At 40.1% G+C, this 17,439-nt stretch overlaps 1 protein-coding gene across 1 annotated transcript; it reads left to right on the top strand.

Moving 5' to 3' along the window:
• Nucleotides 1–1,786: 1,786 nt before the first annotated feature.
• Nucleotides 1,787–16,424, top strand: VNN2 (vanin 2). The gene is made up of 7 exons (XM_030928623.1): nt 1,787–2,018; nt 2,143–2,273; nt 3,938–4,130; nt 7,284–7,572; nt 8,510–8,883; nt 10,117–10,287; nt 15,803–16,424. The coding sequence occupies exons 1-7, from the start codon at nt 1,806–1,808 to the stop codon at nt 15,992–15,994; spliced, it is 1,563 nt and encodes a 520-aa protein (XP_030784483.1). The 5' UTR covers nt 1,787–1,805; the 3' UTR covers nt 15,995–16,424.
• Nucleotides 16,425–17,439: the final 1,015 nt, after the last annotated feature.

Raw genomic sequence — 17,439 nt, forward strand, 5'->3', positions numbered from 1 at the left:
ACTGCACTCCAGCCTGGGCGGCAGAGCAAGACTCCGTCTCAAAAAAAAAAAAAAAAAAAAAGAAACTTCTATTCAAAGCAGAAAATATGAGCAGATCTTATTTATAGCCCCTAGGTTCCATTCTTAACAAAGAATTTACCTCAGTATGAAATGAAGCACAGAATAAACTTTGTTTATTTGTACCTACTCTTCTATGCTGTCTAAAAGCATTTCTGTGACTTTTACCAAAGGACTGGATAAACATAAAACAAACCCTTTATCTGGTAGGATTGGGCCTGGGGAAGGGAGAATATTGATGTCCTAAGAAGGCATCCAAGATCACATCCTATATTTGTTGTTAAGGTTTTTTTCTGGAGCGCAATGGTGTGATCTCAGCTCACTGCAACCTCTGCCTCCCGGGTTCCAGTGATTCTCCTGCCTCAGCCTCCCAAGTAGCTGGGATTACAGGCGCCCACCACCACGTCCGGCTACTTTCTGTGTTTTTAGTAGAGATGGGGTTTCACTATGTTGGCCAGGCTGGTCTTGAACTCCTGACCTCAGGTGATCTGCCTGCCTCGGCCTCCCAAAGTGCTGGGATTACAGGCGTGAGCCACCGCATCTGACCTGTTAGCATTGTTTTTAAACTCATTGTTGTCATTTGCTGCTAACAAAAATGAAAGTTACATCTTCTCTTTATTACAACTCAGATGATCTTTATCACCAGTCCTGGACACTTCCCCTTCCTTGGCATCTTCCTCCAAAGCAGGGGGTGGGGAGGGAGGAAGAAGAAGGAGGAAGAGGAGGAGGAGGGGGAGGAGGGGGAGGGAAGGGTGAAAGAGAGAAAGAAGGAAAGAAGTAGAGTCTCCTGAGGTCTGGGGCCCCTGAGCAGAGATTCCTCCTCTGGCCTAGGTGCCTGAGGGTATTGGTGCTATAGGCACTAACTATACAGCAATGAACAAACCAGTCACAAAATTCTGCTTTTCTGGAGCACAGGTTTTCAGTCCTTAACAGCAATAAGTAAGTCAGAGTGTAGATTTGGGTAAATTTTGTTCTCAATATTGTTCTGTGATACATTTTCTTAGTAGTTAGTATTTAATTTTTTTCCCTCATCTAAAAATAAACATGATGTTAGTGACTCAACAGAACCAAAAATTGTTGTCAATTTTAAAATTTAATAAATGAGATATTTGCTGTGATGTGATTTTTTTACATGAGAGTTAATTTAGTTATGAGTTTCTACTAATAAAAGCTGGAATTGTTCTATATTTGAATTCGGGTGTCTTTTGGAAATTCAACGTTAAATCTTAATAGTACATGCTGTTCAATCCCTGTAATACTTTCTGATTGTCTTAAATGAACTGCAATTTTTCTTTCTTTAAAAGTGGTCAGACATATTGTGTTCTTTAAGATTATAAAATAGGCCAGGTGCGGTGGCTCACGCCTGTAATCCTCTGGGAGGCCGAGATGGATGGACCACAAGGTCAGGAGTTTGAGGCCAACCTGGCCAATATGGTGAAGCCCCATCTCTACTAAAAATACAAAAATTAGCTGGGTGTGGTGGTGTGCGCCTATAGTCCTAGCTGCTCGGGAGACTGAGGAAGGACAATCGCTTGAACCTGGGAGGCGGAGGTTGCAGTGAGCTGAGATCACTCCAGTACACTCCAGCCTAGGTGACAGAGCAAACTCTGCCTCAAAAAAAAAAAAAAAAAAAAAGATAATAGAGTAAAAGGCCAGTAACTGGCAGCCACATGTTATGCAAACATTCTTCCCCCTGTAAAGACTATGTGAATGTTATTTTTACTTTCAGAAATCACTAAACCTTGGCCATGGTCACTTCCTCTTTTCCAACCTCTGTGGCAGTTTTTGCCCTAATAACCCTGCAGGTTGGTACTCAGGACAGTTTTATAGCTGCAGTGTATGAACATGCTGTCATTTTGCCAAATAAAACAAAAACACCCGTTTCTCAGGAAGATGCCTTGAATCTCATGAACAAGAATATAGACATTCTGGAGAAAGCGATCAAGCAGGCAGCCGAGCAGGTATTCTCTTATTTCTGCTAATCATAATGTATACGAGGGGCACGGGAACTGGTGGAAGATGAGAGGGTTGAATTGTCTGTGTTGTACATGGAAAAATCATTTTTATTTCACTTGTTTTGAACAGGGTGCTCGAATCATTGTGACTCCAGAAGATGCACTTTATGGATGGGAATTTACCAGGGAAACTGTTTTCCCTTATCTGGAGGATATCCCAGACCCTCAGGTGAACTGGATTCCTTGTCAAGACTCCCGCAGGTATTTTAACTATCTTAGTCTTTTGTACAAAAGTAACTCTCTAAAACGTGCATGTTCACCAAAGCAAAATGATTGCTCTTGAATTATCATATATGTGGTATGTGTTATGGTTATATTTATCTCAATATTTATCAGATTTTAAAATCTTAGATACTATTTAACAATCGTTTGTGATTAAAAATCTTTATTAAATTTCGAAAAATATGTAAATAGCGTATTACTGCAAGAAAAACTAAGGGAAGAGGATCTCATAGATACAAGTAGCAACTTAATTTCTGAAGTAGACAGTGGATTGTGTTAGGAATACATTCCAAGTCCTCTGCTGAGGGGACACCCTTTCAGTGTCATAGAGTCTCTCCATCCCAGAGTTGCTTCCTAGGCAGAAAGATTTCACCATGTATTTTCAAGTGAATCATAAGATCTTATGCTTTGAAACTGTGTTTTCCTAGGCTCACAAAGCTAATTTTCCTGGGAAATGGTTATCTAGAAACCTTCTAATATATATTAAAAATCTAAGTCCTACTGTCATCCTGGAGGTTGCATAGACAAGTCTGGCATGAAAAGACAAAATTATATCTGGAGATAGAAGATCAGACGTCAGCATATAGATGGTTTTAAACACCATGATGAGTTCCCCTGTGGAAGTGAGTTAGCAAAGAGTATAGGTATGAGGCTTGAGCCTTAGGAAATTCTAGTGTTTAGACTCGGGAGAAAAGGAGGAACCAGCAGAAGAGTCGAAGAAGAGCAACCAATAAACAGGAAAATGAGAGGGTGGGTCCAACAAAGTGAGGTGTTTCCAGAAAGATGTGTAATTAACTGTGCCAACTGCTATTGAAAAGTCAAGATGAGATCAGGTAAAATGTGGGGGTCACTGGTGGCATTAGTAAGAGTTTGGGTGATAGAGATAAAAGTTGGAATGCTCTAAAAGAGGATGGGAGAGGAGGAACTGGCAACGGCAAGGGGGACTGATCTTTTGAGGAGTTTTGCTTTAAGAGAGAGCTGAGGATTAAAGCAGTATTTGGAAAGGCATGTTTGGAATGGTCAAAAGGAGTTTTAATTTTATTTTTTAAAGATGGGAGGTACTGGCCGGGCGCGGTGGCTCAAGCCTGTAATCCCAGCACTTTGGGAGGCTGAGACGGGTGGATCACGAGGTCAGGAGATCGAGACCATCCTGGCTAACACAGTGAAACCCCCTCTCTACTAAAAATACAAAAACTAGCCGGGCGAGGTGGCGGGCACCTGTAGTCCCAGCTACTCAGGAGGCTGAGGCAGGAGAATGGCGTCAACCCGGGAGGCGGAGCTTGCAGTGAGCTGAGATCCGGCCACTGCACTCCAGCCTGGGCGACAGAGCGAGACTCCGTCTCAAAAAAAAAAAAAAAAAAAAAAAAAAGATGGGAGGTACTAAAGGATATTCATGCTGAAAGGGTGTTTCAGTAGAGAGGAGACCCTTGATGAGGCAGGAATTTCTGGAGCAACAGATATGGTGTGGGAAGTATTCATCAAGTGTAAGTCATCATCTGTGGCTTTTAAAGTATGATATTTTTATGCGTAGTTTTTGTACTGACTTAAGTTCCACCGAAGTGGTTACAGTTGCTATTGTCTCTGTATGAAGTGACTAAAATATTTTTTAAAAATTGAAATGTCTTAATTATAATTTGGTTTAGATTTGGTCACACACCAGTGCAAGCAAGACTCAGCTGCCTGGCCAAGAGCAACTCTATCTATGTCTTGGCAAATTTGGGGGACAAAAAGCCATGTAATTCCCGTCATTCCACATGTCCTCCCAATGGCTACTTTCAATACAATACCAATGTGGTGTATAATACAGAAGGAAAACTCGTGGCACGTTACCATAAGGTAAGAGAGGGGCGGATGTGTAAAGCAGAGCGTGTGGTGAGTGGTCGATGCTGGGTTTAGGAGTTTGACTTTCATTCCCTGTATGATACAATATTACTAAAGGCTTTTTGTTTTGTTTTGTTTTGTTTTAGAAAGTGGGCACTAAAGAAAATTACAGTTTGGGCCAGGCGTGGTGGCTTATGCCTGTAAGCCCAGCACTTTGGGAGGCTTGAGGCAGGTGGATCTCTTGAGGCCAGGAATTTGAGACCAGCCTGGTCAACATAGTGAAACCCCATCTCTACTAAAAAATACAAAAATTAGCTGGGCATGATGGCACATGCCTATAGTCCCAGTTATGTGAGAGGCTAAAGCAGGAAACTTGCTTGAACCCAGGAGGTGGAGGCTGCAGTGAGCTGAGATTGCATCACTGCACTCCAGCCTGGGTGGCAGAGGGAGACTTTCAAAAAAATAAAAAAGGAAAAAAGAAAAAAGAAAATGACACTTTGGAAAAAACTACTCTGGAAAATCATGTAGACAGAGAGCTGTTAAAAAAAAAAGTGTCATAATGGTCCAGGATTGAGATAAACTTTTGGCACATATAAAACAAATAATTTTAATATAAAACAAATACTAAGGTGGCTATAATCTGGGCACTATTTCAATAATTTTATTATTTTTTTTAGAGACAGGGTCTCACTGTTGCCCAGGCTGGAGTGCAGTGGAGCCATCACGGCTCACTGTTAACCTCAAACTCCTGGGCTCTAGTGATCCTCCTGCCTCAGTCTCCCGAGTAGCTGAGATTAAAGGCATGTGCAGCCATGCTAATTTTTAAATATTTTTTGGAGACAGGGTCTCACTACATTGCCCAGGCTTTCCTTGAACTCCTCACCTCAAGCAGTCCTGCCACCTTGGCCTCCCAAAATGCTGAGATTAGAGGTATAAACCACCGAGCACAACCATAATCTAAATACTATTTAATATTGAAATGGCATAAAGATGTTTCAAAATTGTATGACTCAACTTCGTGTAAGTTAATTTGCTATCAAATCACAAAATACCTTATTTTCTACACCAGCTAATTTAATTGCCATTTTATAGATTTAAGCTCAAACCATAAATGTTTACTTTAAACTCTGAATTGAAAAAAAGAATAAAATAACCTTTAAGTCATAATTTGATACTAAACTAGGTAGGGAGAGAAGGTTGGCCTTTTGAATGGATATGTGTGATGTACAGGCAGTGTGAATGTCCCTTCTCCACTCCCAGATGTTTTCTAAGCATCTTAAATTGTAGCCTCAGAATCCTTGGAGTGAAGAAATTATCTCCTGACAGTCTCAGTTAAAATATAAAAATTAATTAACAGGAGAGATGTTAAACCAATGGTTTTCAAATTATTTTGATCATGGACCCCCATTGGAAAAAATTGTTAACTTAAGTCCTCAATATATGTATTCTTGTGTGTGTATTTATAAAGTACAACAATTTCAAAATGCTTTCTTCATCATTTTGTGGATTTTGACAACTTCTTTTCATATATATCGCTGCACTTCACTTTCTTCTTAAAATGTGTCTCATAGTAAAAATAGAAATGTCACTGCTTCCATTTTCTTGCTTGGGAGATTGTTTGCATTGTTTGTGTTATCTTTCAATGCAGTTTCTTTGCAGTAATCATTCAAAGCTATTCTTCCATTCTGTAACGTGCAGGATGGCACAGTGCACTGAATGTGGACAAACTAGCAAAGAACCTACAGTCACCCTGTCTAAGTAGAGAGGCTCTCACTGTTCCATGAGGATAACTCAGGGACCGTTTGTAACCTATGACCTCTGACATATGTGAACCTAATCAGAATACCTTTGTCAATCAATTCTTTTTTTTTTTTTTTTTTTTTTTTTTTGAGGCAGAGTCCGGCTCTGTCGCTCAGGCTGGAGTGCAGTGGCACGATCTCAGCTCACTGCAGCCTCTGACTCCCAGATTCAACCCATTCTCCTGCCTCAGCCTCCTGAATAGCTGGGATTACAGGTGCACACCACCACACCCGGCTAATTTTTGGATTTTTTAGTAGAGACGGGGTTTCACCATGTTGGCCAGGCTGGTCTTGAGCTCCTGGCCTCAAGTGATCCGCCTGCCTTGGCCTCCCAAAGTGCTGGGATTACAGGCATGAGCCACCTCGCCTGGCCTGTCAATTCTTAAAATAATAGTAAAGTTCAATTTCTTTTCTATTTTTTAGATATAAAATAAATTTAGAGAGGTTTTAATAGACTCTTTCTGAACCCTCAGCATTTCCTATATTGCAGACCATTTTATTAACTGTTGACCCCAATTATTATATTCGACTAAATTTTTTTTTAGTTTACCTGGAAGGAATCAGGGGAATTAAATACATTTCTTTTCTATGGTAATTTTGAAAGGTGGGTAAGAGTCACTGAGATTACTTTGGATGGGACACTAAAGAGAGAGATGGCATCTTTAACCTGACTCAACGATATTTATTATGCATCTATTAATATTACATTTCTAGGTACCAAGGATTCAAAGAAGAATAATGCGTGTCTTTTAACTTTTAAGAAGCTTATAGGGCTGGGCGTGGGCGTGGTGGCTCATGCCTGTAATCCCAGCACTTTAGGAGCCCCAGGAGGGCAGATCATGAGGTCAGGAGATCAAGATCATCCTGGCTGACACGGTGAAACCCCGTCTCCACTAAAAATACAAAAAAATTAGCTGGGCATGGTGGCATGTGCCTGTAATCCCAGCTACTCGGGAGGCTGAGGCAGGAGAATCGCTTGAACCCAGGAGATGGAGGCTGCAGTGAGCCGAAATCATGCCACAGTACTCCATCCTGGGTGATAGAGTGAAACTCCGTCTCAGAAAAATAAAATAAATTAAAAGAAGCTTATATACTTTGGGGTTTACGGGGAGGTATTTTGCTCTTAACTGAGAGAGAAGGACAGAGAGAGAAAGGAGAGAGAGGAGATGAGAGAGATGCTATAGATATAAGTTACATATTCCTCCACATTTTCCTTAGAAATTTCCTTCCAATTGCCAGATTTATCCACTTCCTAGGAGATTCCCTGCAGTTGACCATAGCCAAATCTATTACCAACTTGGAGGGTTTTTATGAGTCATCTCTTCAATAAACAAGGCTTTACTAGTTTTCTCCTATCCATTTGTTGTAGTACCACCTGTACTCTGAGCATCAGTTTGATGCCCCTGAAAAGCCGGAGTTGGTGACTTTCAACACCACATTTGGAAGGTTTGGCATTTTCACGTGCTTTGATATATTCTTCTATGATCCCGCTGTTACCCTGGTGAAAGATTTCCATGTGGACACCATACTGTTTCCCACAGCCTGGATGAATGTTTTGCCCCTTTTGACAGCTATTGAATTCCATTCAGCTTGGGCAATGGGAATGGGAGTTAATCTTCTTGCGGCCAATACACATCATGTCAGCTTAAATATGACAGGTAATTCATGACCAGGTTAGGTTTCATCTTATATTTTTAAGTGCAGAGAAATGAATGCCTCAGATATGACCTGTATTAATTTTTTGCTTCTTTGTCGGAACTCCTTACCGTGTTTGTCATTGTTTCACAATAGAAAAAAAAAGCTAGCAGTTGACTATAAGCTATGGTTATACTAAGACCTTTATGTGTATTATTCACTTAATTATTACAATAATTACATGAGATAGATAGTGTCATCCCAATATTGCAGATGAGAAAATTGAGATACAGAGAGTGCAAGTAATTTGCCAAACGCTACCCAGCTTCTACTTTCCTCAGTGGCCATGGAAGCCTCTGTATCTTTCCCTTTGCCTCCTCATAGGGCTGCATGGCATATCCTTATGACATGGCTGCTGTCTTCCTGTAGAGCAATTAAAGAGAGGGGACAAGAGAGAAAAGGGAGGAAGCCATATTGCTGTTTATGACTAGTTACCCACCATCACTTCTGCCATGTTCTGTTCAATGGAAGTGAGTCACTAAGTCCAGCCCACATTCAAGGGGAAAGGAATTAGATCCTCCCACCGGAAAGAAGAGTGTTAAGGAATGTTTGGATATATTTGAAAACCACCACAATGAGGAACAGGGGAGAATTTGTATTCCCTTTCCCCACCTTTCAGGAACTCCTGACTACAAAGATTTTTTTAGTTGGTTTAATTTTCCATAATGCTAATAAATAATGCGATTATATTTAAGGTTTAATTGAAACCAAGGAATATTTGTTTTAATCTCTTCCAATGGAGAATAGAAGTAGTTAGGTGTTCAGTGTGATTAGACGTATGCATGCTCTCTCATTGTGACTAATATGGCGGCGTGATCACATGCTCAGTTCTGATGGGGTAATTGGCGGTGCTGGTTTTGTGTGTGTGTTGTGTTTAGAAGACCTGTCTTTCATTCACAGGAAGTGGTATTTATGCACCAAACGGTCCCAAAGTGTATCATTATGACATGAAGACAGAGTTGGGAAAACTCCTCCTTTCGGAGGTGGATTCACACCCCCTATCCTCGCTTGCCCACCCAACAGCTGTGAATTGGAGTGCCTATGCCACCACTATCAAACCATTTCCAGTACAGAAAAACACCTTCAAGGGATTTATTTCCCGGGACGGGTTCAACTTCACAGAACTTTTTGAAAATGCAGGAAATCTTACAGTCTGTCAAAAGGAGCTTTGCTGTCATTTAAGCTACAGAATGTTACAAAAAGAAGAGAATGAAGTGTACGTTCTAGGAGCTTTTGCAGGATTGCATGGCCGAAGGAGAAGAGAGTACTGGCAGGTAATCTCAGTTCAAATGAAAGGGAGTTAAAGTGAAAGGTAAATTCCAGGTCAACTTTTTATATTTGTTCCAGAAAACCAGGTGCTTTTCCTTGGCTTGACTCCATGCATTGATGACAACACACACAAACACACACACACACACGTGCATTTATACACATACATACACTGGGATAAAATATTTGCAATGGGAATTAAGTATAATCTTATTGCTTGCTTTAAGCATATTTAAAAAATTATTAACCAAACCGTGATGACTTTCTATTTGACTAATAAACCAGCCTATTTTGGTGAACATCAAGAAGACTTCCTTAACTGGGCTTGCCAACATATCTGAATTATGAACAGTCTTATTTTCACTTGCAAAACTAACAGTAAATAGGAATACTACTTTTATTTTAGTTTCTCTTCTAATCAGGTATCCTAGTCTTTGTACAGCTTTTTTTTTTTTTTTTTTTTTTTTTTTTTTTTTTTTTTTTTTGGAGACAGAGTCTCACTCTGTCGCCAGGCTGGAGTGCAGTAGCATGATCTCGGCTTACTGCAACCTCTGCCTTCCAGGTTCAAGCGATTCTCTTGCCTCAGACTCCCGAGTAGCTGGGACTACAGGCATATGCCACCACACCTGGATCTATTTTTAGTAGAGACGGGGTTTCACCATGTTGGCCAGGTTGGTCTCGAACTCCTCACCTCTGGTAATCTGACTGCCTTGGCCTCCCAAAGTGCTGGGATAACATGTGTGAACCACCACATCTGGCCTTGTATTGCTTTCGAACGACAAATTTTAAAGATGAAAACGTTTTATAGAATGTTGGCTCTGAATTTGTATTTTCCTATTATACTCCGTGCCCACTGCCTTCTTGTAAAGAAAAGTATTGGAAAGAGAGGTGATTCAAGGGTGGAAAAAATTTAATATCCTTTCAGCTTCAGTACTATTGTTACCCAAAGACCTCCACTTCATTGAGCTCAGTGCCATCATCTGACATAACAAATTAATGGTTTAACTCTAATTCTAAACTGACTTCTTTCTCTTAATCCACTTGTTATCTAGGAAGTAGGTTGATTCTCAAATCACTTGCCATTTTTAATAAAGTAGTTAATTATAAGAAACATGATCCAAATCCCTTTTCAGAGAAAGATAATGTTTGCTTCACGTGGTTAAAAACTAAGGCAACATTTCTGGTACAAGTAACTTTGACGTAAGGCATTGTGTTTTATCTGCGTTTGTTCCACATAGGTTTGCACAATGCTGAAGTGCAAAACTGCTAATTTGACAACTTGTGGACGGCCAGTAGAAACCGCTTCTACAAGATTTGAAATGTTCTCCCTCAGTGGCACATTTGGAACAAAGTATGTTTTTCCTGAAGTGCTACTTACCGAAATTCATCTGTCACCTGGAAAATTTGAGGTAAGAGGACTTTTATAAGAGTATTTTCATTTTATATGTTCTCTGAAGTCAAGTAAAACAAGCTATAGCCACTCTGCCAGTTAACTTCTGCTGTGTAACAAATTTCCTGAAAACCATTTCTTTAGCCCTGATTCTGTGGGTTGGCAATTTGAACTTGGTGTAGCTAGGCTGTTTTTCTGGTCTGAGATAGGCTCAGTTGATGCTGGCTGGGCTCATTATGTCTGCCATTGGCTAGTGGGTTGACTAGGACTGATCAGTTTGCGATTGCCTTGTCCTGGACAGCTGGGATTATTAAGGCCATCTCTCCCTGTGGTCTCTCATTTTTCAGCAAACCTGAGCTTGTTCACATGTTAGCTTAATGAGTCCAGAAGCATCAAGAGAAAAAAAACACAATGGGCAAGTTCTTTGCAAGTCTCTGCTTGCACCGTGTTTGCAAATGTTGCATCAACACAGGAAGTTACATGAGCAAGGTTGATTCAAGCGGTAGGGAAATAAAGGACTCAGACCTCTCAATGGGAAGAGCTATAAAATCATATGGCAAAAGGACATGGGTCAAGGAGGGGACAATATTGTGATCATTTTTTCAATTTATAACAACTAATTATAAAATGATGACACTTCATTGGAAGAACATAATAAAGAACATACCTTGAACTGTGAGTTTGAGATACCATTCACTGAAGAATGTTTATTTATAGATTTTTAATTTCCTTTTGTTACATGTGAAGACAAACAGAAAATCAGATATTTATTTCACATTTTTTTTTTGAAACAGGGTCTTCCTCTGTCACCCAGGTTAGAGTGCAGTGGCATGATCATACCTCACTGAGGCCTCAAACTCCTGGGTTCAAGCAATCCTCCTGCCTCAGCCTCCTGAGTAGCTAAGACTTAAAGGCATGCACCACTGCATCTAGCATTTGTTCACAAATTATAGTGACTGTAGCTAATTAATTCACAAATTAAGCTGTCTTCAAATAAGAATTATGACTTTGCAGGCTGATATCTGTTAATATACAACACTTGCTCACACTCACATACACGCATATATACACATACTCCAGTGGTTTGAATATTGATGTCTTCTCTGAATTGTGGTAAACAGTGGCAGGGTTTCAGTAACTAGGGTGAAATCATTGCATGGCCTATAACATAGGGTCCAAGTTAATTCCATCAAGGCATCAAGTATCAAAGTCTTTAAAATTGCAGATTGCTTATGGTCATGTATCTGTATCTGCTGTGTTATCAGAGTGGAATATATCATACTTACAAAAATACTTAATTCTGTGAAACCAACAATTTAACATATGGTATAGCCTTAAGGCTATAAAATCCAAAGATCAGGAATCCTTTGCTGCCATAGAACCTGTTTAGGTAGAATCTCATGAGCAAATTGAGGCTAGAATAAAAGCTGAAGTGCCAACTACAGAAAATCATGATTAGATCTATAGCAAGGAATCTGGGGCTAAAATCCAGTAGCTAAAAGGTGGCTGGACTGACATAAATGTCTATCTTAGGTCACTTCAAGGAAATGAGAGAGGTAAATCAGGGTCACCAAGGTAAACTTAGGAGGACATAGGGTCTAGCCATATTGATGCATTATATCCTGTAAGCCTGAACATGTAAACTGAGCACACAATCTAATTTTCTGGTACTACTTTGACACTTTTTCCATGTCTTGTACTCACAGAAATCTTTCTCTTTGAGGAATTGTCCCAAAGTAGGACTGAACATTCACCTGATAAAACCACTTCATCCATGGGAGAAGGACAAGAAATGCTAGAGTTTTCCAAATTAGATTTTAAAGATCCAAAGCCAGAAATATGATTTCACTCTTATTCTGAACCACATAAGTGTTTGAAGGTGGATGGTGATAGTGCATGAGGAGTTGGAGAACGTAAATAATGTATTCCATAGCTACTTCCTTTCTTTCTTTTAAAAATTTCATCCCAAATGGCTTCAGGAAGTTAAGAAGAGTTAGAGAATGATACAAGAGAATATACATTTAAGTGCTTAACTCCATAGTATTTGTACATCTCAACTCTTAAAAAAATGTAATTTTATTATTTTTAATTATTATCATTATTATTATATGAGATGGAGTCTCGCTGTGTCGCTCAGGCTGGAGTGCAGTGATGCATTCTCGGCTCACTGCAGCCTCTGCCTCCTGGGTTCAAGCGATTCTCCTGCCTCAGTCTCATAAGTAGCTGGGACTACAGGTGCATGCCACCACGCCCAGCTAATTTTTGTATTTTTAGTGGAGATGGGGTTTCACTGCATTGGCCAGGCTGGTCTCAAACTCCTTACCTCGAGTGATCTGCCACCTCAACCTCCCAAAGTTCTGGAATTACAGGCATGCTCAGCCTTGTTTTTAATTTTTTGGGTACATAGTAGGTGTATATATTTATGTGTTACAGGAGATATTTAGATACAGACATGCAATGTGTAATAATTACATCAGGGTAAGTGTGGTATCAGTAGGTACTTTTAATGATTCTGTGAACTTGTCATGCTGTATCCCATCTCTGGCTCCTTCTTGAATGGAAGAAAGGAGGGAAGGGGGGCATAGTACCTACCGTTTAAATTGGGCATCTATAATCATCATTTGGATCTTGTCTCACCTGCTCCAGCCCATTTGCAGAAGAAGGAAATTAGATATAGATTGTATTACACCAAAAAAGAGATGAAAGAGGCATGTGACAGCTGGCAGGGAGGGTCTTTGGAATTGCAGTCCCTTGGAGGGAGCATCATGGTGAGGGTGAGGCAGGTCTTTATTTTACAAGTGTAGATTCTCTGTGGCATGACTTTCACTGAAGTTCATCAGGTTCTAAGGAACAGGTACTAATCAAACTTGCAAGATAGATAAGCGAGAACACCAACTTGTTATTTAAAAAATTAGGTTCCCTTAGCTGGGAACAATGAACTGTATGTCAAGGAGACTCTTCATTGGCAAATATCCTCAAAAGTACAAATGATAGATCCGTTTGTTTTGTAAGCGCAGAATTAAAACAAAAGGAGTTGGGCATTCTTGGAAAAGATTTCCAGGAAGCCACGGAAGCCTGAGGCAATGTGTTTCTCCTCTTTAGGGTTGGTGATCTAAAGACCATGTAGGATCAAGGTGCCTACTTTTCTCAAAAAGAGCCAGAAAGTCCAATAACCCATTCTTGTTTTTTTTTTTTTTGTTTTTTATTTGTTTTTTTTTTTTTGAAACGGAGTCTAGCTCTGTCACCCAGGCTGGAGTGCAGTGGCCGGATCTCAGCTCACTGCAAGCTCTGCCTCCCGGATTTACGCCATTCTCCTGCCTCAGCCTCCGAATAGTTGGGACTACAGGCGCCCGCCACCTTGCCCGGCTAGATTTTTTAGTAGAGACGGGGTTTCACCATGTTAGCCAGGATGGTCTCGATCTCCTGACCTCGTGATCCATCCATGTCGGCCTCCCAAATTGCTGGGATTACAGGCTTGAGCCACCGCACCCGGCCATTCTTGTTTTTTTTTTTAGTGCTTTTTTTCTCTAGAGACCTTGAAGGGCATGGCCCTTCTGTGAATATGTTGTTTTTAGAGAGAGCAGTCTTAATATTGAAGATGGCAAGTGTTTTACATCAGTTATGCTCATTATGGCTTCTTGAGTAGTTTCTCAGTTCTGTTGATGGATGCACACTCTCTCCGTAAATATTTACACGTTATCTTAGAGGATCACTATGGCAGAGATTTCAACACACTTATTGCATATCCTCAACCCCCACCACCACTTTAGTTTTATGTAAAAAGGGTGGTGTTACTGACCATGGCCACAAATGTGGAAACATCTTGCTTTAGCACCTTAAGCAACTCTGGTGTATTATCAGAAACACTGACAGAGTCCGTTCTCTGTAACTAACTAGTTAGATAACCTTGGGAAAGTCACTTAACCCCTGAATTTCCTACTCATAGAAGAGAATATTTTCCTCACTGGTTTGGTGAGGATCAAATATGATAATGCATGTGAAGGCACTTTGTGAACAGTAAAGCACAATCATTATCTTCTAGAATATTTAGTCATTTTCTTCTTCCAGTTATAAAGCATCTATTTTCCCAATGTTCAATTTATTCTCCACTCCAACCAATTTCCCAATTTTCAATTTCTTCTCCATTCCAACTCCATTTCCGCAACTAATGGGTTCATTTTCTTTTATTCTTTTCTGTTTATTGACTGTCTATTCATGTTTCCTTCTATTCTTGTTCAATTGCTTTGTACACATTCTTCTCTTGTGAAGACTCCACTGTGGCTTCAGGCTAGATCTAGTCATTCATGCTTTTCACAATCTGAGCTCCACCTTCCTCTGACCATATTCCTTCTTCTCTTCTTCACTAATCTTCAGCTGTAGCCAGTGGTGTGATGTAACTTTCAACAATTCCTTCCCTGAGGTAGAAAACAAAAAGCCCTGATTTATGGAATTTGCCAGTTTTCATTGTGTCAATATTCCCACCATGATCAGCTTCAAGAATGGATCTGTTGGCAGAGCTTGATAGCTCACGCCTGTAATCCCAGCACTTTGGGAGGCCGAGTTGGGAGGATCATTTGAGGCCAGGAGTTGGAGACCAGCCTGGTTAACATGGTGAAGACCTGTCTCTACTAAAAATACAAAAATTAGCTGGACTTGGTGGCACACCCCTGTAATCCCAGCTACCGGGGAGGCTGAGGCAGGAGAATCACTTGAACTCAGCAGGTGGAGCTTGCAGTGAGCCAAGATCGTGCCGCTGCACTCCAGCCTGGGTGACAGAGCAAGACTCCATCTCAAAAAAGGCGGGGAGTGGGGGAATGTAGTGTTTAACAGCCAGCTGTCAAATTTCTTGGAACTTTAACAATCTGTTCTCATGAGCCTGTGCACCACTAGCTCTAGCACACCACCGGTTCTAAACAATCTAGAATGAGAACTCACATTGCCTTGACCTGTCACACACACTTTTGTCTCAGAATGAGCCTTTGCTGATTCAATGTCCACTCCCCACAATGTCTTCGCCATACAGCCCTAGAAAGAGATTCCTAACAGCTTGGGTTTCTGGCAGCTTGTGTCCCACTCTGTGTAATAGACCAGTTCAGTTTTTTCTTCTCAGACCTCCTAAGCACTTACCTGTTTTCTTCTCTGATATACTGATAAACTGACTTCTCTCTTTATGTTTAGAATCCACTCCATTTCACCATTAGCTCTTAAGCTTCTTGAGGGAAGGATGTGATGTATACCTCTCTGGTTCCTGATTGTCTTGCACATAATCGAACTCAATGAATTGCTGCTGCTGATTTTGACTTTCCATTAACGGTTACATTTGATTGTTGAAACTAAAATCTTGGGCCGTCTTGAATTGCTTTAATCTTCATTATATAGTAAATGGCTGTCCCCTGCCTGGCCTACTTGCTGCATCCTCCTCAATCAGGAATGACTTGACTATATATTATATCTAGGATGGCTTCAAAATGATTACTTTGCTTTTAACTTGTATGTTAAGAAAGCTGACTGTACTTTTCCCACCTTTTCTTTAGGTGCTGAAAGATGGGCGTTTGGTAAACAAGAATGGATCATCTGGGCCTATACTAACAGTGTCCCTCTTTGGGAGGTGGTACACAAAGGACTCATTTTATAGCTCAAGTGGGACCAGCAATTCAGCAATAACTTACCTGCTAATATTCATATTATTAATGATCTTAGCTTTGCAAAATATTGTAATGGTATAGGGCATCTCTATCACTCAGTTTCTGCATCATATACTTGGCTAAATGTGCTTATCAGCTTCCCAAGTTTACTAAGAAATTTTAAAGTGCTATTTCAGTAGTATAGAACAGTGAGTCCTAAATATTTTTTCTCATCAAAAATTCTTTTTTAAGTTTTATGATAATGTTGTCCATTTTTTTGGCTACTCTGAAATGTTGCAGTGTGGAACAATGGAAAGAGCCTGGGTGTTTGGGTCAGATAAATGAAGATCAAACTGCAGTTCCAACCTCATTTGCTTGAGACTTTGTGTGGGTTTGTATGTATGGGAGGGTGCAGAGTGAGGAGTTTCAGGGCCACAGCAAACATAGCTGTGCCCTTGAAGAGAATAGTAATGATGGGAATTTAGAGGTTTATGACTGAATTCTTTTTGACATTAAAGACAATTTGAATTCACCTAGTTTTCTGTGCTAATGTTTATCAGGAGATTTACTTTCCAATCAAGAGGCAACGTTGACATTTATTTCTACAGTGAATGTAGCTTTGAGTGCTAGAAGAATTGACGGCTATTCCAAGTTCATATCAAAGGAGACCTGACCCAGGGCACTCATAGCCCCAAATGTCCCCCCTTAAGGCTATGGCATAATTTAACAGGCAGAAATCTCATAACAAAGACCATGACAGTTAAAAGTTACACTATTTTCAGCATTCGTTTAACTTTTTACAAAATACATATATTCCATGCTACTTGAAGTATAATAGTATATTTGTTATTGGTCATTTAATTCAGATACTCTTAAAATTAAATACATGATTTTGAATTTTCAGATTTATTTTCTGATTTTTATGTCCCAAAGTATTTTTAAGTTCAATACTTTTACATTAAAAGATCACAATTGAAGCATTTATCTTTTGTTTTTACATATTGTCATAAACCCACATATGGATTTGATTTTAATATTCTACTAAAATACACTAGAAAAGTAAGATTCCTTTTATAATCTAGTGGTTACTATTAAGAGAAGGGATATGGAAGTTAAGCCACACTTTGTATTTAATTTTGAGAAGAGCATACATATTCCCTATGTTCAGCACTGGGACATCAAAGATGGTAATTTTAAAGCTGTAATGAATGTGCATTTGTGTATATAGCCCAAATCATATAAATATAAAAGTTTTATGTTCTTTTTTCTTTTCTTTTCTTTTCTTTTTAAGACAGAATCTCGCTCTGTCACCCAGGCTGGAGTGCAATGGCGGGAGTTCAGCTCACTGCAACCTCCGCCTCCTGGGTTCAGGAGATTCTCCTGCCTCAGCCTCCCAAGTAGCTGGAATTACAGGCACCCACCAACCTGCCTAGCTAATTTTTGTATTTTTAGTAGAGATGGGGTTTTGTCATGTTGGCCAGGCTGGTCTCGATCTTCTGACCTCAGGTGATCCACCCACCTTGGCCTCCCGATGTGCTGGGATGACA

The sequence above is a fragment of the Rhinopithecus roxellana genome, chromosome 4 (genome assembly GCF_007565055.1).
Source record: "Rhinopithecus roxellana isolate Shanxi Qingling chromosome 4, ASM756505v1, whole genome shotgun sequence".
NCBI classification, from domain to species: Eukaryota; Metazoa; Chordata; class Mammalia; order Primates; family Cercopithecidae; genus Rhinopithecus; species Rhinopithecus roxellana.